Source organism: Ptychodera flava, chromosome 13 (genome assembly GCF_041260155.1).
Source record: "Ptychodera flava strain L36383 chromosome 13, AS_Pfla_20210202, whole genome shotgun sequence".
NCBI lineage: Eukaryota > Metazoa > Hemichordata > Enteropneusta > Ptychoderidae > Ptychodera > Ptychodera flava.
The window spans coordinates 1,966,116-1,991,791 of NC_091940.1; the positions used below are offsets into that span (position 1 = coordinate 1,966,116).

At 36.6% G+C, this 25,676-nt stretch overlaps 1 protein-coding gene across 1 annotated transcript; it reads right to left on the reverse strand.

The window, feature by feature from the left end:
* Positions 1-3,643: 3,643 nt before the first annotated feature.
* LOC139147063 (glycine receptor subunit alphaZ1-like) lies at positions 3,644-24,568 on the reverse strand. Its single transcript, XM_070717916.1, has 9 exons — positions 24,403-24,568; positions 14,741-14,940; positions 14,149-14,216; positions 13,723-13,946; positions 13,370-13,452; positions 12,557-12,691; positions 10,934-11,163; positions 9,326-9,454; positions 3,644-6,602 (listed from the first exon to the last, which is right to left on the reverse strand). The coding sequence occupies exons 1-9, from the start codon at positions 24,543-24,545 to the stop codon at positions 6,330-6,332; spliced, it is 1,485 nt and encodes a 494-aa protein (XP_070574017.1). The 5' UTR covers positions 24,546-24,568; the 3' UTR covers positions 3,644-6,329.
* Positions 24,569-25,676: the final 1,108 nt, after the last annotated feature.

Below are 25,676 nucleotides of genomic sequence, written 5' to 3' on the forward strand. Positions count from 1 at the left end.
GGATATTGAGACTTCCCTATGTTGTAAACAACGAGCTTTCCTTCGCAACCTTTTGAAATTTGTTTCCAACAGGAAAATAGAGAAAGTAGGAGAGCAAATCAGTGGATGATAAGATGTGTACACCCGCAAGGAAATTGGAATTTGAAACTACAATCGACAGATCAGGAGATATAGTAAGTTAAATAGTGTAACCTAGGATTTTAATTTTATCGAGCGTTTTCCATCCTAGAAATAGACTTTCATCTCTACCGGATAAAAATAAAACTGTGCTACCAGCGCTAAACCTGATTGTTACAGTAAAAATCAATTACTACCGCTGTGCAAGATTTCAGATTAGCGACCATGTGAGATTCGGCTCGTCCAATCCATAACCTTTCAAACTTAACACAGACATAATCCGTGACAAAACGCGGCCAATCTGTTTACCACAACGAAATTTTAATAAAGAAATTTGAAAATAGATTTTTTGTTGATTTTGCTTGTTCGCTAAAATCTATTGAATATTGAAATATACTCATATTTCTATTTCCTATTTCTAATATAAGCGTATGATTTCGAAATAAGCATAATGGTAATTCCGGCTAGCAGATTGCGGCCAACGCGAAGCCTTGTTCACTCACCAGCCCGACGTAAATTGAAAATAGGAAATGCAGGCTATTTCCTATTTCCAATTTGGTGCAGACATGCGCAGTGGCATGCTGCGTCGCTCACGCAGACGTCAGAGCCCGCACGGTAATTGTTACACTGTAACACAGCCCCTCGGAGGGACTGTGACTGTAAATTACATTCATCGAATCATCAGCCCGGAAGTGGATTCGTATTTGGTGCCAGATTTGCTCTTCACCTGATTGTGGTTCTCTTGTGGAAATTTGGATACCCACGCGTATTCTCAAAATCATCAGTTGAAAAGCCGGAGTTTTTTGTTCACAATCTAGGCCCGTGAAAACACGTACTTTTTGCAAAGGTTTATCGATGAAAGGATTAGAATAACACTTTGAAATCTGGTAAACAATGTTCTTACACGTACAACCATTTCAGCGCTGAGGTGGAAATGCGACTATAATAAGGGCATCATCATGAACACTTTTTCCGTAAGGTGTCTTGTTGCCCCAGACTGTAATAGTCACAGGCTCTTGAGTCAATGCAGGCGAACCGCTAGCCGCCACTGATACAATAAAAATAGCGGTTCGCCTGCATTGACTCTAGAGCCTGTGGTAATAGTGGTGGTCAGCGGTCAGACAACAACAAAGATTACACTGATGTGTCAAGACAATGTTATTGGTCAGTCATTGACATGGTAGTAACTGTATCTGCAATTATTTCACTGGCTCTTAATTAATTAGGTACTTTTTTCTGGTTCATATTTCTCCTATATTTCGCACTGTTACAAGGGCGACTTTTTACTTGAGAACCCCAGATCCAAGTAAGGAGTGTTTTGAAATTTTGCATAACAAGCATAGCTACCCAGCTTTTCCTGTGAGCGCCAAGACATCCAACGCATATGCCAAAATGGTCTGCTATGTACAACTCAATAAATCTTTCAAACCAAACAAATGCGTGGGAGAGATGTTTTCTTCTTGGTACAGTTTGTCAAAGCTCCCACCTGTTGTCAGGGCCTGGTAGGGACGGGGCAAACAAAACTTAGACTATCGACAGCCCATTGTGCCTTTCCTTTTCTATTATTGTTGTCTCTCGCACATACGGGCCCGGGGTCTGGGTGGGGTCCGGGACTGGGGCCGCAAGCTAGCGCCGAAGGCGCGAGTCAGGAATGCACCCGGTGGTGTCACTGTCGGGGGAAATGGGTAAGCTTATCCATGCGTGGTCTAAAATCACGGGAGGGGAGTCACTGTTTTTTATTCCCTATCACTTGTCCGTGAAATAGAGAAAAAGGGGTACGAAATGGCGCAAACGACTATCGACGGTCTCAGGTGTTTCGTTTCAAGAATGTCCGATTTTGGGGTCCATTTTTATTGTGTAGCGTAATTATTACTTTTCGTGCATGCAATGCCTGTACGAAATTTAGTTTGGCGGTCCATTGAGGGGAAAAGATCACGTGCCCTAGACGGTCATTCAAGTTAGAATAGGGGATCTGCCTTCTCTCGTTTCGAGCTAATTACGCCATCACATACCACAAGGGTTAATGTATCTTGACGTCAAAATCTGTTCAATTCGCGGGATACATTTTTGTTACAATGTAATCATTGGGTAAAAATGTCCCATTTTGATTAATTTCACCCCCGAGTGATATTGGTATAGTCCACATTTCTTCTACGCATGCTCACCAGGTTACTTTTAGCTCTCTAGTCTGACAAGTAGCTGTGCTTTCTTTACGTTAGTCATGCAGTAGACAACTTTTAGCCATCTTTTTACTGAACTGTTTCACTTCAATTAGTACCGTTCTTAATTACGATGTCTGATAAGGATCCTGAGCAGAGCCCAGTGGATAGTCAGCAACCACATGGTCAGGGGGAAGGTACAGATCCGGATGCCCACAAACTCATGGGGCATGCCACATGTGTCAGCGCAGTTGACGGTGAACTTCCCACGAATACTTCCGGGACGATACGGAAGGAAAAGACCACTCGATACATTTTTGTTACAATGTAATCATTATTTAATTACGTCGGACTCCCTCTGCTGTCTGGGTTGGCGCCACTAAATGTCATTGCGCATGTCTGCACCAAATTGAAAATAGGAAATAGCCTGCATTTCCTATTTTCAATTTACGCCAGCCTGATAATAAACTGAACAGGGCGATTGGCCGCTTTCTGCTACGCAGTAGCACCATAATGCTTATTTCGAAATGGTAAATTGATATTGAAAATAGAAAAAAGAAATAGGGTATGTTTCAATATACGACAGATTTTAGCCTAGCATGAAAATCAACAAAAAATCCATTTTCGAATTCCTTTATTGAAATTTCGTTCTGGTAAACAGATTGGCCGCGTTTTGTCACGGATTAATAACAAATGCCATGACTATTTATTCAATTTACTCAGAAAGAGATTATATGGTCGACTTGAGATGCCGTTAACGCTCTTTGAGACAACTTGCCTTACCTTCTGGCGTTCGAGATAAATTGCCTCTTAAATTCGGAAAATATTTATCGCAGTTTTAACCGCACAGTTCATTCTGAGAGTGTTAGATGGTGACGATTTCTCGATCCGAACGCAAACGTTTACAGAAAATTACTGTCCTTGAACCGATGAAGTTGATTCGGGGATTGCATCTCAGCCTAGTGTAATTTTTCAATGTTCATGGAGCATTAATCCAGGGATAATTCTCTGATTTTTTTACAACACGATATGCTTTGAAAGACAAAATATGTATCTTTTGACAGTCCACGATGTTATTATTATTTCTTTTCCCTCAATATACGCTTTATGCATCCTAAACAGACGCTGAGAGGTAAATTGTGCTACTTTGGCTAGAATTAATTCAATTTAAAAAATATGTCTTCCTTTGTTATATTTATGTTTCCCAACTTAATGAAGAGGTCGATTCTCTCTCTATAGCTTCATGTAAGTGTCAGATAAGCAACGAAGAGTTAACACGACATAGACATTACAATCTCAAAACAGAAAAATTATGAATAAAAGGGAGCTATATCGAAGATTAAAGGTAGACTCAAAAACGATGAAAGCATAATATAGAATAGTATTTATTCTTGTTATTTGTCTCCCCCTATTTCTAAACTATAAATACAAAGGTTCGTTAATGATTAACTACTAAAATATCATAAAGTTATGATTTAACAGGCTTGAAACGTTATGAGTAGATACAGTGTATGTTTGGATTGCAGCCAATATGGAGTAAGAGCGTTGAAGCACATGAAACTGTGAATGTGATTGAAGATGAATGACCACACAGTGACTACGATGTCAGTTGATCATGGGAAGTAACGTCACCAAGGGAAATTTCCACCAACATCAATGAAATTATTATTCTTTACTGCTCGAACAGAAAAAAATGATGAAATGTTCACTTTTAAGATGTTAGTTTGAAATACATTTCTCCTATAATGGAAAGCCTCCTAAAAATTCTGATTTCATCGTAAATAATAGAAACCAGGTAAATCTATTTCTTATGGAAGTTGGAGCCATATGGCATGTATGGATGTGCTCATGTTTTTATGATGACGTAGCAAGTAACGATTTACATGACAGAAAAGGAATAGACCGTAGAAGGCGCTATTCACAGTCAACTCGATACTATTGCTGTTGCCCGTGAAGGATTGCACATGGACTTTCTTTAAACTAGAAGATTTTATTAAATCACAATATATTGCGCTATGTTCAAAGTTCCTTTGTTCACTGCGGTAAAAAGTTCACATAACAGTATGGGAATATTTGTTTACATAATCTCACATTGCACTACTGAACACAGCAGCCATAGAGTTGGTGTGATGCCTGTAGCTGCTTGCGGGGCAAGTTCTTTTACTTTTTGTCAGGGATCCGTTAACTATCCTAACTCCGAATATTTAATCATTTATTTTTTAAGTGTAGACTTACAGAAAACTGGCAAATCACACTTGTATTTGTAAGCAAAGCAAAAATACAACTGTCATCAAAAATAAAACAAAAGCTATCACATAAGAACTAAATACAAAGTACATACACGTAGTTGTCCATTGAGAGCGACCATAAATACCCTGAACTGATTTCTAGGCTGAAGGTGGAAGATTGAAGACTGAAAAATAAGAAGAATTTGAATTGTGGAAACATTTTGATTTTATATGTATGAATCATATTAGTTTTATGACAATGATTCATCCCTTAAAGAACACAGAGCTGACTAAAATGGAACATTGGCATTCCCATTTTGCGTAGAATCTGAAACATACCTCTATATATGTGACTTTCAAATATGTAAAGACACAAATTGACTTCTGATTAAGTAATGAAGAAACACAATTATATTTTTTTATCAAACATCAGTGAAGAACCTTTAAGTCAGTATGTTTAGAAAAAATAAACTCCGCTTTACCTGCAAAATCAGGCGACTGATACAAATACGAGAAGATACGCGAAAGACAACGGGGCACTATTACTAGTAGTACTGTGTATTTGTAGTCTGTCACGTGGTTCAGCTCGACCAATTAAAATGCAACGGACACGGCATAGTAATATAATGTTCATTTTCATATACAGATGGATTATAATATTTCCAAACATCTACGTTTGTGAATTAGGAATAGGAAAATTTCAACATTACAATTGCATTGAACGCTGTTTGTGATCCGGAAAGTAATAAAATCTTTCTCCTTCGTTCTTTCATATTGAAATTACTCTCATTCAAAAATCAAAGTTGATGCGAAACCCAAACTTCTGATTTTTTTCATCATTGTTATGTTTTGTTTTGATTATGTCTATGGTTCTCTAGGACTGTTCCTTTGTGTGATATTACGCACGCCCTCTCTTGGTAGCATTTCATCTGCGTTCTTCGATGAATTTTATCATGGGAGGATAGATGGAATGGACCTCGACAGTATATTCTTTCTGCAACAGACAATTTTCATTGTTTATGTCAATATCTATTTTGAAAGGAGATAAAAGCCTTAAAGCCCAATTACTTTTCAAAACTCCCAAATGTTTCGAGCCTTTTTATATCTTTTTTTGGTTTGCAGCGATGAAAATTAATGGTGATAAGCAGACACACCAACACTTCCTTTTCTGACGTTGTTTAGTTTTACCTAAGACACTTTCGGCGTTCGTAAAACAGTTATGAAGTATCTCTTTCTCAAAGCATCAAATGAGTTGGAAATTTAAAAGTAGCTGTCTAGATTAAATAAAATTGGCATTATTGAACGATATTTTTCCGACTCACTATTTGTATCTACAGGGATCTATAGAGCTGCTCTATACAAGGATCTATAGAGCTGCTCTATACACGGATCTATAGAGCTGCTCTATACAAGGATCTATAGAGCTGCTCTATACGTTTTGATTCTATTTTCATTTCTATTGTTCGTTTTTGTCATGAAGTATTTTTATCGTTTTTTAAATTTCTTTCCGGTTTTATGTGACTATATGGCCACCTTTGTTTTGAACAGAACAATTCATAGTGGTGGATAGTGTGAAAGGAGTAGTTCACAAAGGATGAATAAAATGTTGGTGAGTATTCAAAGTCGTAAATTCTGTGTCGCCGTGCAAAGGTTTCATTTCTCGCCGTAGACAATGGATTAAAATAAGGTCATGCATGGTTAACTGATGTATCAATCGACATGATTCGATTGATTCGATAGGTTGTGTGAGCTGGCTCCACGGAGTGTTTGTGATAGCACGTATATAGTTTGAACATATTGTTATATTTTGTTTTGTATAAACCTATCAGTTTATGGCTTCACCGACCTTTATGTCATCGAAAAGGTTGCTATAGTAACTAATGAGGCAAATTGGCCAATATAAAACATTAAACAGAAGGAAGATCAGAGGAAAGAGCCATCTTGACACTTTGTCAACTTTTGCAGGTTCCATTTTATGTGACATCCATGTTGCAATGTAATAATCTCCATCATCGTTATCGTTGGACTTTGCTATTCGATCGTCGTTTCCCAATTTCTCTAAACTCATGTCATCCTCTTCGTTCAAAGCAGCAATTTTCTAGTTAAACGAAACAGAAGAATAGTACAATGCGGTTACTTGATGTTTGATGTCAAATGTCACAAACGATATCTGTATGTCCCAACTAAAATCAAACGACAGCGTGATCCCTTGAGAAACATAAATTGACAAAAGGGTTATATTTGCATCAAATTTGAACGGTAGAATTTCATCATATTGAAGACAATCCATATAAACAGTAGAACAATAAAACAAGCTTCACTTACACAATCTTCACCTTTGACATGCCGGTGCTATCCCCTTTATCTCCCGAAGAATTTAGGAGAATCGGGAACATATGTATTGGCAATAAACACGAAAACGTCCCTCTTACATGTACGTTGCATTTAAGGTAAAGGGCGACGAATTCGGACGCGCACACGCTTTAGAACGTTTCTGCGCAGATTTAACTCCAGCCTGTCGCAAATGGGCTACTTTGTAGTGCGTGTATTTATATCACCTGTCATTGTTGAAATTGCGCTTTTACCTAATTTTTTGACCCAGTCTCTTAGAAATACATGTGAACTATAACCTTGTCATATTTTGACCCCCTAGGAAGCTGGTTTTTATTCAATATGAGCGAAAAATTAACATTTCTCTCCCATTTACATGGCGCATATTACCCATTCACCTGGAGATATTGTAAAAAGTAGCGTGGTGACACCCTTTTATTAAAAGTGTAAACTAAATGGTATTATGTCAGGATTTTATTCGCCAAGTTTGGTCAAAATGACACCATTCAAAGCGACAGGAAGAAAGTTCGAAAATTATGTAGTGATATAATTTCGATATCGTCATTTTGTAATCGATACTTATGTAAAAATTTCTTTACAAACATCATGAAAACTATACATTCGATAGATATGCATCTTAACTCTTGGTATTTATTAAAATTAACTCATTTGCTAAGCTTTTTATAATTGCTTTCTTTAGTTTAAGTGAATTATATCATTTTTATTTATTTCTAACGACGCCATTTTAACGTCCGTTTCCATGGAAACGAGCGTGGTGACCCCCATTTTTTATTTTATTTTTGCACTTGCACAACTTCCAAGAATATTTGTGCAAGTTTCAAGAAAATGACACCACAACTTAATTTTGACGTAATTCGTCGTACTTCACCTTAAGAAATGCAATCACTGGATACACAGCGCGCCTAATGTAGCTAGATACTCAGGACATCTCGTGTACTGTAGTTAGATAAATTGAATGGCTGGATACATAGGGCATCTAATGTAGCTAGATAAATTGAATGGCTGGATACATAGGGCATCTAATGTAGCTAGATAAATTGAATGGCTAGATACATAGGCATCAAATGTAGCTAGATAAATTGAATGACTGGATACATAGGGCATCTAATGTAGCTAGATAAATTGAATGGCTGGATACATAGGGCATCTAATGTAGCTAGATAAATTGAATGGCTGGATACATAGGGCATCTAATGTAGCTAGATAAATTGAATGGCTGGATACATAGGGCATCTAATGTAGCTAGATAAATTGAATGGCTAGATACATAGGGCATCAAATGTAGCTAGATAAATTGAATGGCTGGATACATAGGGCATCTAATGTAGCTAGATAAATTGAATGGCTGGATACATAGGGCATCTAATGTAGCTAGATAAATTGAATGGCTGGATACATAGGGCATCTAATGTAGCTAGATAAATTGAATGGCTAGATACATAGGGCATCAAATGTAGCTAGATAAATTGAATGGCTGGATACATAGGGCATCTAATGTAGCTAGATAAATTGAATGGCTGGATACATAGGGCATCTAATGTAGCTAGATAAATTGAATGGCTGGATACATAGGGCATCTAATGTAGCTAGATAAATTGAATGGCTGGATACATAAGGCATCTAATGTAGCTAGATAAATTGAATGGCTGGATAACTGCACAAGATATCTAATGTAGCTACATCAATTAGGTTGCGTTCACAAATAATGGTGAGGGGACGGGGAATCGCGATTGAAAACATATTATTTCAGGCACCCCTCAATACCCTAAAAAAATTTCATGTCCCCATCTACATCCATCGATCAAAATTTTTCAAGGACCCCCGTATTATCATATAGCCGCATATTAATTACGGATATACGCACAGAAAAAATAAACATGTACTGCACCTTTCTACTCGCAGATGTTCGACACTTTACCTGCTGTCAGCAGTTTGTAGAACCATATGCTTAGGGCGAATTCTTAAATTGATTCATTTGTATTTGTGGACATTTTGGATTTATCAGTCTTAGCCAACTTGAGTTTATCCAACTCTGGCCAGATAAATGGCACTAGCTTCAGAGCATACAAAATGGCAATCATGAGACAGTATGCAAATTATCAATTCATCGCTCTACCTTTTAAGTGAACTTATACACTGTTTTCAAGAAGGACCAGCTTCAATGCTCCAAACCCACTCCTAACTAAAATTTTAGTCGGATTGAAGAAGGATGCGCCAATGTTCGAAGCAGTAAAACATTATGGTAACAACATGCAAAAGAAAAAATGTCATAAAACAACGAAATATGTTAATTCAATTCGCTTTTGCCATTTCCTGAATATGAACTGGAACAATATCACATTTTGTGGAACATATAATGACTTGATGGATATTATGTTACAAACTATACCAAAAGGTTTTTTGTAAACATATCATAACAGATCATGACATTTACATTTGTAAATAGAGAGGGAACGTATGTGGGGATACCTTCATCGCAATGGCTTTGGTTTTGTCATCATAGCGTCTCTTCTCCGTTATCAGGTAATTAATCAAGGCATACTCCGTCAAAGCAGCAAAGACAAAGACCAAACATGTAGTCATCCATATGTCAATGGCCTGGTAAATGAAAGGGATACCAATGGGTAGTCATCCGTAAATGTGTGTCAATGATCTAGTTAATGTTAGCCTATGAGATACAAACACTTTCGGATGACTTGATATAATTGTTTTTGCATTTCTCGGTTGTGGCAATCATGATTTAAATGCAAATATGTTTGACATGTCAAGAACTCTGAACTAACGTAACTTTTTAAAGTAGGAATTTTGTTTTTGGTGATAGGGCTGAAATATTCACCAGATCATTGCTCAACAATATCTCAACAAAAAGGATCTAGAAAATAACTGTTTCTCGAATATTGCAGTTCATCGCCCATATACAAGTATCAAAGGCTCAACATCAAAGCGGCATGTAAATTAAGTAGAAGCGTATAAAAGCAATGGCGACAAAAGCAACAACAATAATAAATAACAATAAAAAATGGAACAATGTTGAGAAACGTAGTCGAAACGTAAGCCATACATGTCAATGAATTATCTTATTGTTAAAGTTAAACGAGAAATGCAAGGCTAAAAAACCAACAATAAAAAAATTATCCGAAACAATTTTCATAAGACTACATTGAAAGTTACTGCATCTTTGTCCAAATCGTAAAACCCGACCAGGGAGCTTTCAAATGGGCTGCTTTGCTACTTTTTTCCTGGTTTGATTTAAATTTTATGGGGAAAAACACCACAAATCGTAAATTCCTAACCGCCTCAAAACATCCCTTCCTAAGAGTACTAATAACCTGTAGTGTTAATTATTCCGTCATAAAAATTGATATAACATTGGTATATATTCTATATAGATATAATTATTTGACTGAACCATGAATGGCAAACAAAAAAGATCATCAAAAACACTCTAATTTTGTATGCAGTTTATTTATAATTCTCTGAAATTAAGTTCATCATTTTGATGATTTACTTCTCGCAACCTACTCGAATTACTTGACCTGTTCATAATTCGATTTTCTCGACATATTGTTGTATATCATAAAGTTCTAACAGCATTCCCTTGAACATTTTGCTTTCAGAACTTCTGGGAATTGTCAAAAACACTGAAGGATGACTGACATAAAGCAACCATCCAACCACTGTTTGAAGATATTTGCATTTTGGGGCGATTTTATTCCCTTTTTATAGCAGTTCTACATGATATATGTAAAAGATGAAAGCAAAAACTATACTTGAAACAAGATTAATATATCCTGCATGTGTTCATTACACAAGAACAGTTTTAGGTTCAGTTTAGTGTTTTGGATATTTTATTTTTACATTTTAGATAGGCCTCGTATTTTGTGAGATCGATTCAGTAAAACCTCTTACAGAATCATATCAATATTTGAACGTATAATGTATTCGAATTCAGCACTGACAAGCAATCACTTTCGTGTTGCAAAATGTTAATTGCTTATCAATTACGATTTGACAAATCATGACTTTTGAAAGCTTTTTGATGTTTCTTTGCGTGGCGAATAGTCCATGATGATGTACCTTGATATAAGCAACACGCGGCAAATCACTTCTGATACCAGTGCTCTGTGCAGTGACCGTCAGGACAGTTGTAATACACAGGCTAACTCTAGCAGGCACAGCTTCTGGTGTTATCCAAAATGACAACCAAGAAATGATCACAAAACTTGTTATCGGCAGGTAAGTTTGAAGAAGTTGATGTTCATGGATTCGACGTAATTTGAAATACGCACGCAACGCCGAGAATGTGCCTGTAACATCACAAAATTTTGACAAGAGAATTTCAGTCCTGATCTGTAATAGTAGGTTACGCAGTTATCGAGAGAGTAATCCATGCATCATTGTCCCAGTATCAGACTCGACAAGGATGACTTCATAAAAACACAGTTCCATTCAAAAAAGCGGTCAGTTTGGCCCCCGGAAGATGACCCTATTATGTCTATTAAGCGAGAATGGTGTAAACCAAACAAAGGTAGCACAGACACAATAAATGTTTTTGCAAGTATATATTGGGGTAGACAAAAGTGGTTGTAGAAAAGTTTATTTCATCCAATGGTATGGAAACGCAATGTTTCACTCTGATCATGGTGGTGAATTTTTCTCTAACAAGGACATTGAGCGTGCATGTCACATTGGAAGGTCCATTTCGCTTTCGGTTGTTAATATCAATCTCACCCGATTGTAGACCAGAGTATGACAAGGTGTCATAATCGTATCAGAGATACATTAGTCCCTACACGTTTCTTATTTTAAGTGCGGTGTCGCGCTGGCAAACATTTCACAAAAAAAGTAAAGTGTTTCGTCGAAAAGTTATGCAGAGCAATTAATGCGCGCACGTTTTATGTGGTAATGTTTCGTTGATTGCTAGTCTTACATAATGAAAACAAACTTAAAATTTACACGACAAGCAACACAGTAATAGGCCATGCAATACACAAAGGATATTTCATGCAGTCAGTTATTTTAAATACCATCAAAATGTTTTTGTGACCCAGAGTTATGTCTACCATTTACACCCAGTCGAATGTCTTACCTTTATGTACGAGACTTTAGGTAAGCCGATCCGAACACCAGAAGCTTGGGAAGTTATGGTGAGGAGAGTTGTGATACCTAACGATAACCTAGCTGGTACACTTTCAGGATTCAACCAGAAAGATAACCAGGAAATTATCACCATGACAAAAGTTGGAAAGTACGATTGAACAAGGTGGAAATCGTAGATACGATATAACATGAAGTAGAGCCGCAATGAGCTGAAATTGCCTGAAGTATAATAAAAGATATATGCACTTTGTAAATACTTTGTACCCGCATGTACCATAGAAGCAGAACACAGTTCAGAATGAATCCCTCATCATATAAAAAGTGTGTATAACATATAATCACAAAGTCTAATATATTAATCGATCAATCAAAGGCACAGTAACCTCAGTCTTAGAAGGAGCTAGTAATTGGAGTCTGCCAGGAATGCTAGAAAGCACATGGAAAGATTGGTGATAAGTGGGAGACATGTTCTTGATAGTGAGATAGTCGCTTATGGAGAAACTGTCACATGCCAGCGAGTTTGCAAATGCAAAATATAATCAACATAAGTTTATGTGTGTATCGTGTCAGCATTTTACAGTTTCTAATGCGAACACTCACCGGTTGTGTAAGTCTTGTTATATTCGATAGTTTTGACAAGAGGATCTCTGAATTCGGCGATCTCTATTTCATCGTCGATATCGACGGCATTTTCGTCTGTCCATCGAAATTGAAGGTCATGCGTACGGTAGCCATCTACGAGGGAAAATATGATTGAACTTAGATATGAAGTCGCTTTTTGGGAATTAACATGTGAATTTATTTAAAACGCTTTATAACAAATCAAATGCTGCAGGTATGTTTAGGATATGGCGAAATCAAATAAGGTCGGATATAGATAGAGCGTTTGTTTGTAGAAATAGTAGGTAATGCTGAATCTTCAATGGTTAAACGATTACTTTCAAAGATTTTAATCGATATGACTTAAATTGCGTCAACATTTCACATTGCTATCTCTCCAAAGCAGAAGAATTTTTGTTCAAAAGTAACTTTGGTATGACAATTAGCTCACTTAATGATCATTGAAAAATGTGAGAAATATATTCATTAAGAGAATCTTTACCACTATCGAACAGAGCAAGAATGATAGTACCCGGTTGATAACATCCTGTTCAAAATTTGGCCATACAGAAAATACAGATTGTACCTAAGGGGCATTTCTACACAGATGTGAATCTGAATCTTCAAATTTATCTCTAACTACTTACATTACATTCTATTGTACTGAGTGACATTGTTTGTGATGTATGTGTATTCTAAATTAATAAGAATATCGTGAAGTTGAATGACCTTGCAGAAATCTCAACAACGACACTGAATGATAACTCAAAGTAACTCTGAAAGTTTACTTTATAATATTGCTACATTACTTACAACTTTCCATTGACAGATGACAAAGTTGTACATCCATTGGATAGTAACGCAGATTCATGTTACAGGCTAGAGTAAGACTCACCCTAAGACAAAGAAATGTTGGTTCAGAATTCGAGAGAATGATTAAAGAAAGCAGACTTGAGTCTAATGTATTGGACACTGAAGACAATATGAATCATCATTCAATTATTCATAAAGTGATACCGTAGAAAATATTGATACTGCAAGTATATACAGTCCAATATTTAGAGACAAAGACTGGACGTAATTTAAAGTGAACCATTGAAGATAATCTTAATAATTAACAAATTAGCGATAACTTCTAAGAGTTTTTCTCATGATGTAATACTAACCTCATGCTTAACAATATGTCTCCGTTTGGATAAATCCGCAGAGCTTCATTCTTGACAGTTAATTGGTGTAATTTCCCGTCCTTCTCATTAGCAAAAAACATGTCCGGTACCCATAATTTTTCCACTAATTGTGGACTCACGCTCAAACTGTAATTTGAATCTCCATTGAACTTCAATCTGGGATCGTTCCATTGTTGTCTAATAAATACCATCAAATTAAAATCCTGGAATACATAATGGATACAAATTATGTATTACAGACCATTCAGATTTTAAGTTACTGTTCATTACAAATATTTTAAAACCTACAGCTACAGGTTTGACTTTACTACACTGAAACACTGAATAGTTATACTGATGGTAAAAGGATATAAACCACTGTCACTCATTTGTAAATGAAATAAATGCTATGGGTAAATTAATTACCATCGTCGCAGCTACTGTACTGAAACCACTGAGGACATGAATGTTAGTGAGTACCACCACTGGCGGTCCTGAAATTTCAGTAGAGAAAGAAAGATGGTTCATTATAATTCGATATTACATTTTGCAGAAGAGGAATTAAATCCTGCAGAATCAACAGCTAGCGAGATGAAAAACTGAGCATTTACTTTCGTCCTAATAATATTCTCGTTCTCCTTTGAAGGGATAATGAATGAAAAAAGTTCAGATTTGTTCAGCAAAAACAAAATGATCTAGAAAGAAAAAAAACTGTTGATTGCCTTTGCTCTGTCATTTAAATCATTCAAGATGTTTTTTGATCGTAAAATATTGTATGGAATTTTTTACTGATGTTGGTATGCCGGATCGATGTACAGGATAATCAATGTTGTTATGCTATGTCTGTCACATCGCAAGATTAGACATAATGCGATGTTTTCACGTTAACTGCCAGACTTCAACGTGACTGGAATTACATGTAATAAATATGTAGTCTAGAGCTGCCGCCTAACGTACAACCTTTCTCATGCAACAACAGTGTCCAGTATTTTATCGGCATTTCCTTGTCACTACTAACCTGTAGCATGGGGTCTTATTCGTGAGTCATACCCATTCTGCAAATCATCCAACATTTTAGTCAAACCTTCGTCAGACTCTTGCTGGTCATCACCATCTACGACAATACCCTTACTCAAAGTAGTGCCTCCCTCGTCACTTCCGGTGACATTATATCCATTTTCGTTGTTGTCAGTCAGTCTTAGCACTCTGTGATTTGATCTACATGGTATCGGGACAAACCCGTCAAAAGAAAAATGAGAACACTGCAATTAATTGAAAATAAACTACATTTCACCAAATGCCAAAAAAACCCCTTTTTTTAGGTTTGGTTTTTAAAGGGTAAATGCAAATATCCGAAATTCAAAATGGATGCAACCCCTGTCTTCACTCTATAAGAAAAATTGAATTTTAAATTCCAAAAAGTAAGATGGCGAAAATTTTACTTTCTCCAAGAGCTAAAATGAGACACATCAGTGAGAGTCCGAATATCTGCCCCCCCCTCCCCAGGCACAGTCTACCTTAAGCCCAAGGCGTATTGAGATTTTTATTCATCGGGCATGTCGAAACTACCTTGGCTGCAAAGCTAGGTCTGCAAGTCTCACATATGGTTTGAGTTATACAACTACGCTTTTGCCGTTCCTGTGCATGAGTTTCACTATTGCAGTAAGTGTTTGTTGAACATGCCGACAGTGATACATGATATTTAAGAAAACTGTATGGTCAATTGCGTATTTTGAAGTGGCATCAACGTTTATGAGTTCATTTATGACTCTCGTTCCCTCGAAGTGAATGTAAAATCTTATGGAGGTGCAATCAAAAACATTGAATTGAAAGACGTTTTTCAATTTTTAAGGATTGGTGATAAGATAGAGAATTGACTTTTATCCATTGAATATCCTACAAATTACCTTTTCTGCACTTGTTCAGTTAGGTCCTTGTATCATGATTTTATATCAGACAACAGTTCACATGGTTGAGTAATTTAATCAGATTCATTGAATTCACGATTTTTGACCTTACAAAGGAATAAATTGATATTCACTGATATTATCTTCCTCAATGTAAGGTTACTATTTTTATAAATCTCCATTGAGGCACGTTGCGTGATAATTAAATGCAATGTGCAATTTCAGCAAAAATCAGAAAGAAAGTTAGATTGTCAGTGGCGACCAGTCACAAACTTTGAAAATCTACATCAGTGAGATTCAAATAGAAATTTACGATAAAAAAGCTGTTTGCCCAGCTACAATTTAAACTTTGAGTGCCGTGACAAAACCTGACAAATTTAACCATTGCGGATGTTGACAAGTCTAATTTAGACATCTGGCGTTCCGTTCATTGTCGCAGTTTATGTGACGTCAGGGTAGTTACTTTCAATAATTGAATCGTTATTTCTCTCTTTCTGAAACATTGTCATTATATAACTTGTTTGCGTGTGGTTGAACTTATGAAGTGAAATGAAACTTAGTTTGTTGAGCGTTTTCGGAACTGTAGAGGTTGAAACATAGTCTGCACTTACCGTTTCGTATTCTGTATGGAACGTAAAGTGTAAATGACGATTACTTTTCCTATCACGCTATTGTTCTTTCAACCGAAAGAATTTGAAGTCAGTCAACTGTCTTATAACATGACTGTTATGCAAGTAAGTCCTGGGAAATTTAAGCTATTACGGTATCTGAATCTGTGATTTGCAGTTAGGTTTTATCTTCCTCCTCAGAGAGTTAGAGTTAGTTCTAACCTGCTGTCATTGGATTATGGATTGGTATGATTGCGATTGTTTTATTATACATCTATTAATATAAATCTTCATTACCATCGCAGTCAAGAAGATTGCTCGTGCCAATAATCGTAGATCTTCAAGTTAATGTCAATGTATGCTTTACGGTGCGTAGGATACGGAGCGTAACGATCAGACACAACAGAATGAAGTCACTGCTAAGTAAACCGTGTCGCGTCATTTACTCTCTGAGGATATAATATTTAAACTTCCACAACCGCATTAGGGGCTCACTCGATGCACTAAATTGTACGTCAAACTGTGGGGCAAATACTGGCGCAACAAACAAAACAATAAAAAATAAAACAAATTCACATGAAACAAATTCAATAAATTAGCCCATTGAAAGTAAATCTACATGCATATTTTGTATCTCGCGAGCTGTTTTAGAGGCATTTTAATTTTGCGATATCCTTGTACGGTTTCAAGGTCGCAACTCAAGGATTTTCGTGCAAACAATCATCTGGATTTGTCTTAAAATTTACTTCTGCAATTCATGTCATGTCAAGTTTTGTCGTTTGCCTTCTAAGTAGAGAGTATGCAACCATTTCATGTTTCATGTATTCAGTCTTGTCTTGGAGAGATTATTTTGGCTCCTCTTACTGAGATTATGTGAAAATTAAGCAGCATATTCATAGATCTTGGTTTGTCAGTGTATTTAGGCAACTACCAGCATTATGCGGCATTTTCTCTTTAGTGGTATCCAGACTATAAATATTATCTGAGAGTATTTTGCTGGTCTTCTTCACCAATGTTTCAAATTATGTTATTTTCGTCTGTTTTTGGCCGTATTACTTGAGCGACTATCACGGTGTATCAGTGTCAAGCGGGCGTTTCCCTGAATATATCTGTTTTAATTATACAATGTAAAGTAGACAGTGCCAATGGTGACTTTAAAATGTGTCAACAAACAATGAAATAATCGTGAAATCAAATTAGACAGAGAACCACTGTGTGCGCTCAAAGAAGATTTGATGATCAACATTTGGTGTTCGATCGCGGTGACCATGGAAACGGTTATCAACAATTCACGGCAATTTGCTGAGATTGTATGTTTCATATATATATATATTATATATATATATATATATATATATATATATATATATATATATATATACTTGTTTAGTTCAAGATCAGCTGGAGTAGAGTGCTCAATACTAGAGTAGAGCTAAATACACAACTGAGTTGATCAGGATAATCTAAGATATTACATTTCCACTACAAATTTGTTTCGTATAGGCTGCAGAGCCGCCTACACTCATCGGGTGGCTGTGATCGACTGAGACTTTAGGCGGGAAACGATTTCTTTTGTTTTGTTTTTGTTGGCACCTGTTTGTTGCAAAAGGATGAATAATTAGTGACTGCACAAGAGAAATTTTCTCCTGTGTCTGCAGGTCGATACTAATTCGTTTCTATTGTTGAGGGAGCACATTTCTGGATATCTGAGGAGTATGAATTTCTCGTGGAGGCACAGATTGCATTTTTTTGTGACGTTGGAGTATGGATTGCATTGCTTTATTATTTTCCAGTCAATCCTGTATTCTGTCTTTGCATCTTTAAGTGACCAAATGTGCTTGCTCAGTTCGGTGCTGTTTCTGTATTTTGTGTTGCGGAATGATAGCATGTGGTTATTATAGACTCCATTCAAAACAAGATACCATGAACCAACCATCAACCATGAACTCGCGATGGAATGACAGTAGTTGTTGACTGTAGTAAAGAGTAGCAAGGGCAGCTGAAAAGCTGTTCTTACAAAAAGCTATTCTTATGCGATTTCTCAGCTGACTGGCGAGCTGGCAACTTTTCCAAATATCGAGCGGGAATTTGTTTTTTTACTCAGCAGACAATCTATAAAAGACTGAATATAGGCGGCAGATAAGTTTGATTCGGTTGTTTTAGGGATGTTTGTCGATTGAGAGTTCAAAAAGCATGCGCCAGTTGGGAGTTCTTTAGTGTGCACAGGGAAAGCAAAGAGATTTCTGCTGAGGAGGAAAATCTAATAGGCGGGAGGGGAAATTTTCAATTTAAGTAGTGCAAAGAAGTTTACAGACAGCTATTATTGTGACCTCAAAAATTAAAGTTTGCGCAAAATGAAGTTGAACAGCACGTTTACTTGATGACACCAGACCACTACCGGTAATAACTGTTAAACATCTGTTGGCCGGCAACGCCTTGAGTTGAAAACCTGAATATATTAAGCAATCAAGGTCACGGTGATAATTAAATCGAAGACTATAAAATTAAGGGGGTGATGTTTGTGGAATACTATACCCTGTAATTAATGGCGGATTCCCGTCACAGACGCTCAATAAACAAACCATCATGCATTAGCTACAAATAATATCCTGTGGACATTAAGATGATAAATTTCAGGTGATTTCAGTGGAATTCGATCGAGTGTCCGGTTTGCCTTGCAGAGCTCGACGAGTCTACATGTTGCATATCATTAGAAAAGTAAACATTTGCAACAAATTGAGTCTTTGGTGTCAGATTACAGCGCGTTTCCCAGACACTGTCTGGTCTACAATCACGACAATCGTTCAGCATGCCACTCACAACAAGCTTGACACTGCACTACTCATCATCAAGGTTTCTTTTAGGTATTTACATCTACTTTGATTTGGGAAATACAACTCTGACGAAACTCACTGACATATTTTTTGAGTGTCGGATCTATATTTCGAAGAAAGTCTTCAACATCAACCGGACTGACTCTGGGCGCGTTCAGTTGAACACTGCTTCAGCAAGGTGAAGAAAATTTTGAAGGCAGAGAGATATTGCCGTCTCCTCCATGCTAACCTAATCGTTGCCGTGTATGATGCCGTCCGGGAAATTACGTGCCAAAATACCGTGAATTATTTTAGAAACACTGGATGTGTTATTTAATGGCACAAAATGTAAGCTTACAGTGCAGGTTGAGAATTGCACTTGCATGTGTAAATCGACACTTTTCTACTAGTCTATTTTGTAGCTGTGTCATGTATTCGAGAGAAGTGTCCAGTAAGAAAGTTTCATTTAACTGAGACAAAAGAGAAAGCAGGAAAAAAGTTTCGTGCAGGAGTGTTAAGAATTTTCTGGTTGATATATTATTGTGTAATACTTATGATAGAGTAATCTGTGCTGGACCTGCTACAGACTATGCTAAAGGGACCGTTGTTGTGATTACTGACATCGAGAGGAGAAAAGTTTATTTTGAAAAGAATTTACGTGTTTCTTCATAAAGTTCCCAAATTACAATAAACACTTAAAAGAAAACTTCGGCGATGTGTATGTAGTGCAGTGTAAAGCTTATTGTAAGTGGCATGCAGAAACGACCGTGTTGATTGTAGACCAGACAGTGTGTGGGAAATTTGCTGCGCCCTGTAATCCATCACCAAAGATACAATTTGTTGCAAATGTTTACTTTTCTTATAATAAGCAACATGTAGACTTGTCGCGCTCTACAAGGCAAACCGGACACTCAATCGAATTCCACTGTATTCATTGAAAGCGAAATTACAAATGTTGGTTTCAGAAAATACACATACAGCAAAAAACAGGATGGTTGGACAGGGCTATTGACAAAGGTTGAGACGACCCAAACTAGCCAAAATTAGCCAAACCAGCATAAACCACCAAAAACGACCCATATCATCAAGTAAACGACCTAAAACAAACATTCTAGGTATTCAGGGATACAATAAAACTCCACCTTCTGGAGAAACCGTCGACAGAATTGCGGGCAGCCATGTTGTTGGTACTATCAATTACCAAGTTGTGGGGCTCATTTCGATGACACAACTGAAAACGAAAATAACTTCAGCATCGTAACTGGGCTCACCGAAGGGGGGCGCTTTTTCAAACTTTGTGCAGTGCAGTGCTAGTGGGGCATAATTGACGAATTTTCGAAAACATGTGGTCTCCAGACTCTCATTCACCGGCCAATATGTATGTATGTATGTATGTATGTATGTGTGTGTGTGTGTGTGTGTGTGTGTGTGTGTGTATGTATGTATGTATGTATGTATGTATGTATGTAGACATGCATGTTTCCTGTAATATGCCCTTGTATCAATATGGCCATGTGAGGGCGCTGTTTTTTAAAGCGACCACCCACTTAATCTGTTATTTGCTAGATCTTCAACTTTCCATGGTAACCTGCATGCACGCATATATATGTTTATGTGCATGCATGCATGCATGCACATATATGCAGGTATGTGTATGTACATGTATGGAACCAGGGCCACGGCACATGTTATCTTAATATTTGGTTTGTAGAATTTATTCAAATAAATTAATGTTGGTATCAAAAAAAATGTGAATGAGCTGTAAAAATGTAATAAACTAAAAACTTTGATCTCATTCCTTGGTAAGCCACTAAACACGACAACGGGGAAATTCCCTGTGCTACACTTTACGTTGTAAAAGCAGTAACAATCTTGCACAGCGCCCTCTATTGAAGAAACAAACCGAACCCCTTAACTCGTTGATGGCATGTATAGGAATTTGCAATGATCGAAAATGCCGGCTGGTTTTCGCCGTTTTTGGGGCGGTTTCTCCAGAAATCTGAGACATATTTCATCCCTGTGCTTATTTTAGGTCGTTTACTTGATGATATGGGTCGTTTATGGTGGTTTATGGTGGTTTGGCTAATTTTGGCTAGTTTGGGTCGTCTCAACCTTTGTCAATAGCCTTTGGACAGTATCATATACATTACGTTTACTTTTTTTGTAAGTGGCACACAAGTTTTGTAGATAACATTGTAGATAAGAAGAACCGAATCATTTGAGTGTCTGGATAGAACACACAAGGGAATTGCTAAATTACTAAGCTACTGCAGTGAACTGCAATAAAACTGCTCACACTAATTAGTTTCAGCTGTAGCCAGCTGGCAAAGTAGACAACATTGTATGTCCCAAGCAGACAGCTTGTCTGGGGAAGTTGAAATAAACAAGATTTGTACATGGACCAGTGCATGGTAATGTTACATTGTACACAGGGTGCCAATCGTAACTTATTTAAGCTTACAACCCCAGACAGAGCTAGTTTTGCCTTTGGACAAGCAGAATTTTTTGTCTGTATCAAGTAACCTCGGTCAACTCTAAAGTGGCCACGGGTGAAACAGAAACTGCCCAGTTATAACACACTACACGCTAATCTGCCAGCTGGCTACAGCTGAAAGTAATTAGTGTAAGCAGTTTTATCAAATGAGTCGGTTCTTTTTATCTACAATGTTATCTACAAAACTTGTGTGCCACGTACAAAAAAGTAAACGTAATGTATATGAGACTGTCCAACCATCCTGTTTTTTGCTGTAACAGAATTTATTATTGTCAATACATCATTGTCAAAAACTTTGAATATTATGTCAAACGTATTTGTCTGTTCGTTTTTTTACTGTTGTCTTTTGGTGTGCATTGCTGAAGCCGAAGTTTAGGCAAATCTGGTTTTAAATCGCACAACTGACTACGCCACGCGTTATCAAAGACGTTTAAAGACATTGTTAACATTATCTTTTACTCTAACGACAACACGACTCTTCTTGACAAACAAGGAAAGGCTGTAGCTGAAACTGAGCATTGAAGATATCAATGATTACGTCATAGTTGAGCACCTGATTATGTGACCATGTAGGGAACCATTGCCATAGTAACCAGTCCTAAGAAGGTAGAGAAAACTACAGAAGTTTCAAGGTGTAGTAAGGTGCGAGACACGCAATCCAAGAATTCAAAATATAGTATGGGATTTTAAAAGGTATATAGTAAAAATGGATAATTTTCCCGAGCGGCATGAGATCATGGAATAGAAGGGGGTTAATGTACACCTGTTTACGGGTTCAATTCACCATGACAACGCATCAACGTTCTGATTTATTCGCATAGTATTTAATCATAGTCACAGATTCCTTGACGCGCAATCCTGATTAAACCGCGACTGACCGAGTTTCCTAATGGATTTTATTAGTGCTATCGAATGAAGAATATAACTGCAGCATCTTTTGCTAATGGAAGATTTCATTTCAATATTTCCGTAATTAGTTATTGTTTACTTTGCATTCTTATTTTACCATGATTCGATAGCACTTTCTTTAAACGAATAAACATACAAACGTTAGGGATGATTTTTACAGAATTCATAATTTTAAATATATCACGTGACGAAGAAATAAAGAATGCTTAATTGCAGAGTCTTCAATAATGATGCCTTTGAAACATTTATTTGTATAGATGTGTATTGGATTAAGACTTTCAAATACGATTAGGGATTAATTAGTTTCTGTGTTCACAAGGGAGTTATTGTCTTAAAGATGCTTGTCTGTGTAGTCGCATGGCGTAATATCTCAAGAAGGGCTCATCGAATTCAAATCGAAATTTGATATACAGTATTTTATTTGGAAATTGCAAGCACCGATTAGATTTTGATGGGTGTCGTTTACATATCATAATCATTTGTCTGATGAAGATTCCAAAATTCAGATACTCTCCGAATTCATGACGAACTCTTACATATCAAGAAGAATCGGCTCAAAATCGATCATATTTGTTACATGGTACAAAAGTTGATTACAAACTTCTTTGCGTGTTTATTATCATCATGCATTGCACCTTTCACATCAATCTTGAGCACGTTGCATGAATGCTTTTAGTTGATATTTACGAATGCGTTTTCATTCTTTCTAATATTCATTCGACACCGTAACATATTTGAGTTCCATCCGGTGTCTATAAAGCTACAAACCTAATGAAGTTTTATTGAATGCAAGAAATACAGCTGTCGACTCTCACAGAACGAGAGCAGAGTAGTTAAGCACAACACAGTGAAGTTGAAAGTTTTCATCAGACAAACGATTTATCTGTGTCGATGAGCTTTCTTGTCTGACCATACCGGTATCTTTTGACACTGTGTGTGTTTGTACAGTTTTTGATAAATCCCTAGTATTTTGACAAATGATAATGAAGGGATATCGACATAATGATTGCTGTCTAGTATTTTTGAGACAAATATCTCAATAAAAAGTACTGTCTTATTTTCGTAAAACAAGCAATACAACGCAGACGTTTGTTTTCAATAGCACCGCTATGGTCGAATATTCTATAATGCTGTGTACAACATGCAAAATGTAAGTCAGGAATACCAACGACAAGATGACATTCTTTTCATCACATGTAGAGTTGATACTCCCTGTCGATGGATTCGCACTGATTCATGTCATCTTGCAGTTTTTAAATCAATTTTCAATTGTAGTAAGTTTCATGCATACAGTTTACTTTAAAAAGTTGAATACAATCATTTTGCGGACGCCAAGTTAAGATAATTTCCGAAGGTTTTCTCGAATTGTTAATTGCATGAATATTCTTGTAATTCATACATATGTCCATGTCCAAAGACGTCTGCAAAGCATTTTTCTGGTTTACACTTTGCTGATAGCGTAAGACTGATTTTTGGTGGCACACATAATTCCTTAGAGTCTTACAATATTAACAAAATAATATAATATCAATACAGTGGAAGTAACATGATCATTCATTTCAATTTGTGGCACCATATGTTTGTAAATAATACTATAAAATATTTTATAGCTGGCTGGTACCTCGTCAAAATACGAATACAAATAGAGCTAAATTTAGAGTTTAACAGATGATCGCATGCATTACACATTGCATTTCTATCTGTTGTTTTTTCTTTACGACAATTGCATATTTTTTATTTTTGTTTTAATCTTGCGATTGTTTTTAACCGAGTAGAGAGATACCATCCTTCAATATTCTAAATTTTAAAACACACTCAGCCAATAGCTATGAAACGGAAAAGATACACGTTTTACAAGCGGTCGTACATTACGAAATGCAGAAAATTGTGTATAAGAAAAAGTGTATAAGACAGGTTAATCATAAAATGTCTCATTGTTTGAAGCTCACCTCATATGCGAGCAGGAAACAACGCATATTTTGGTCAGAAACGCAGATACTAACATCCATAAGCACACGCCTCGTACCAGTTGTAGCAGAATCATTGTGAAGGTGTTTGTGTGAGCACAGGGCCACACAGAATGCACACACATAGCTCATTGAATACTTATAGGCGTTAGCATATAAAATTACTTAATATTCATGGTATATTGTCGTGATATATTAGCATAAAGGAAAAATTTGAGGCGTTCCCATTGACGTAAATAGAAATTTACAAAAGCGAATAGCAATGGGATGTCAACCTCACTAGTCACTGTACGCAACAATGGTAGGGAGGCAAATAACGACAAAAAATAATAAACACTCAGTAGTGTAACGTGTTTGACATAAACAGTATCATGGATGTACAAGCACAAATAAGCATGTATTACGGTGATTGTAATGTTCACGTGACTTCTTTAACTCAGGGAAAGCAAACTCAGAGCAATATCATAAATCAGTTGCAAACGTTCCTCCATCTTTTAATCATCATCATTATTATTATTATCATCATCGTCATTATAATCATCAGCGGCAGTATTGGCATGGAGATGTTTGTGTATGTGTTGTTGTGAGTGTCTATTTTCTGCGTATTTCTATCGACTGAAATGAAAACCATGTCCCATACAAATTTATCCAGGGACGTCACAACGGAGTACCAGTAGACTTAAAAAGAGTGATTTAGTTACATTTAGTTAACCTACTTTTGCGTCATTTCAGTCACTCTCAAGCATTATTTCCAAGCTGACTCTTTCATAAAACGATACTTTACATTCCATTTAAAGTTATGATACAAAGAATGTGTGAAAATAAATAAAACTTACCATATTCAATTTCAGTGTTCATCTCCTATAAGGCTCCAAGGTTCAAATAATTGCACTTAAAATTTTAACGTTTTCGAATATACATTGTTTTTTTTAAAAAGAATACTAAGTTATTTTTTTCAATCGAAATATTTGAGTAAATTAATTATGAACACTCATTGTCAGGAACCGTAATACGTAGTTCTTTACTCTGACACACACACTCACTCACACACATACACACTCACGCTCTATCGTTTTTATCATTTCATTTTTAAGACCTAAGGGAGCATTCGTTTTTTTTCGGGGGGGGGTTCGGTTGAAATCAGGGGGGTTGACTTTTACGAAACCGTTTTTAGGGGGGTCAAATTTTACAATCAATGATTGGAAGGGGGAGGGGTCAAATTTTACAAAGGTTTGTATTGAGTTATGGAAAACAAA

Excerpts from the sequence above, each read along its gene's own strand:
- LOC139147063 (XM_070717916.1), bottom strand. The coding sequence starts at position 24,545 with ATGTGTGTGCATTCTGTGTGGCCCTGTGCTCACACAAACACCTTCACA. Across the intron at positions 12,692-13,369 it reads TCATCTGTCAATGGAAAGTT|ATGGCTACCGTACGCATGAC; the intron begins GTAAGTAATGTA and ends TTTCCCTCGTAG. Across the intron at positions 9,455-10,933 it reads CGCGTGTTGCTTATATCAAG|GCCATTGACATATGGATGAC; the intron begins GTACATCATCAT and ends TTCATTTACCAG.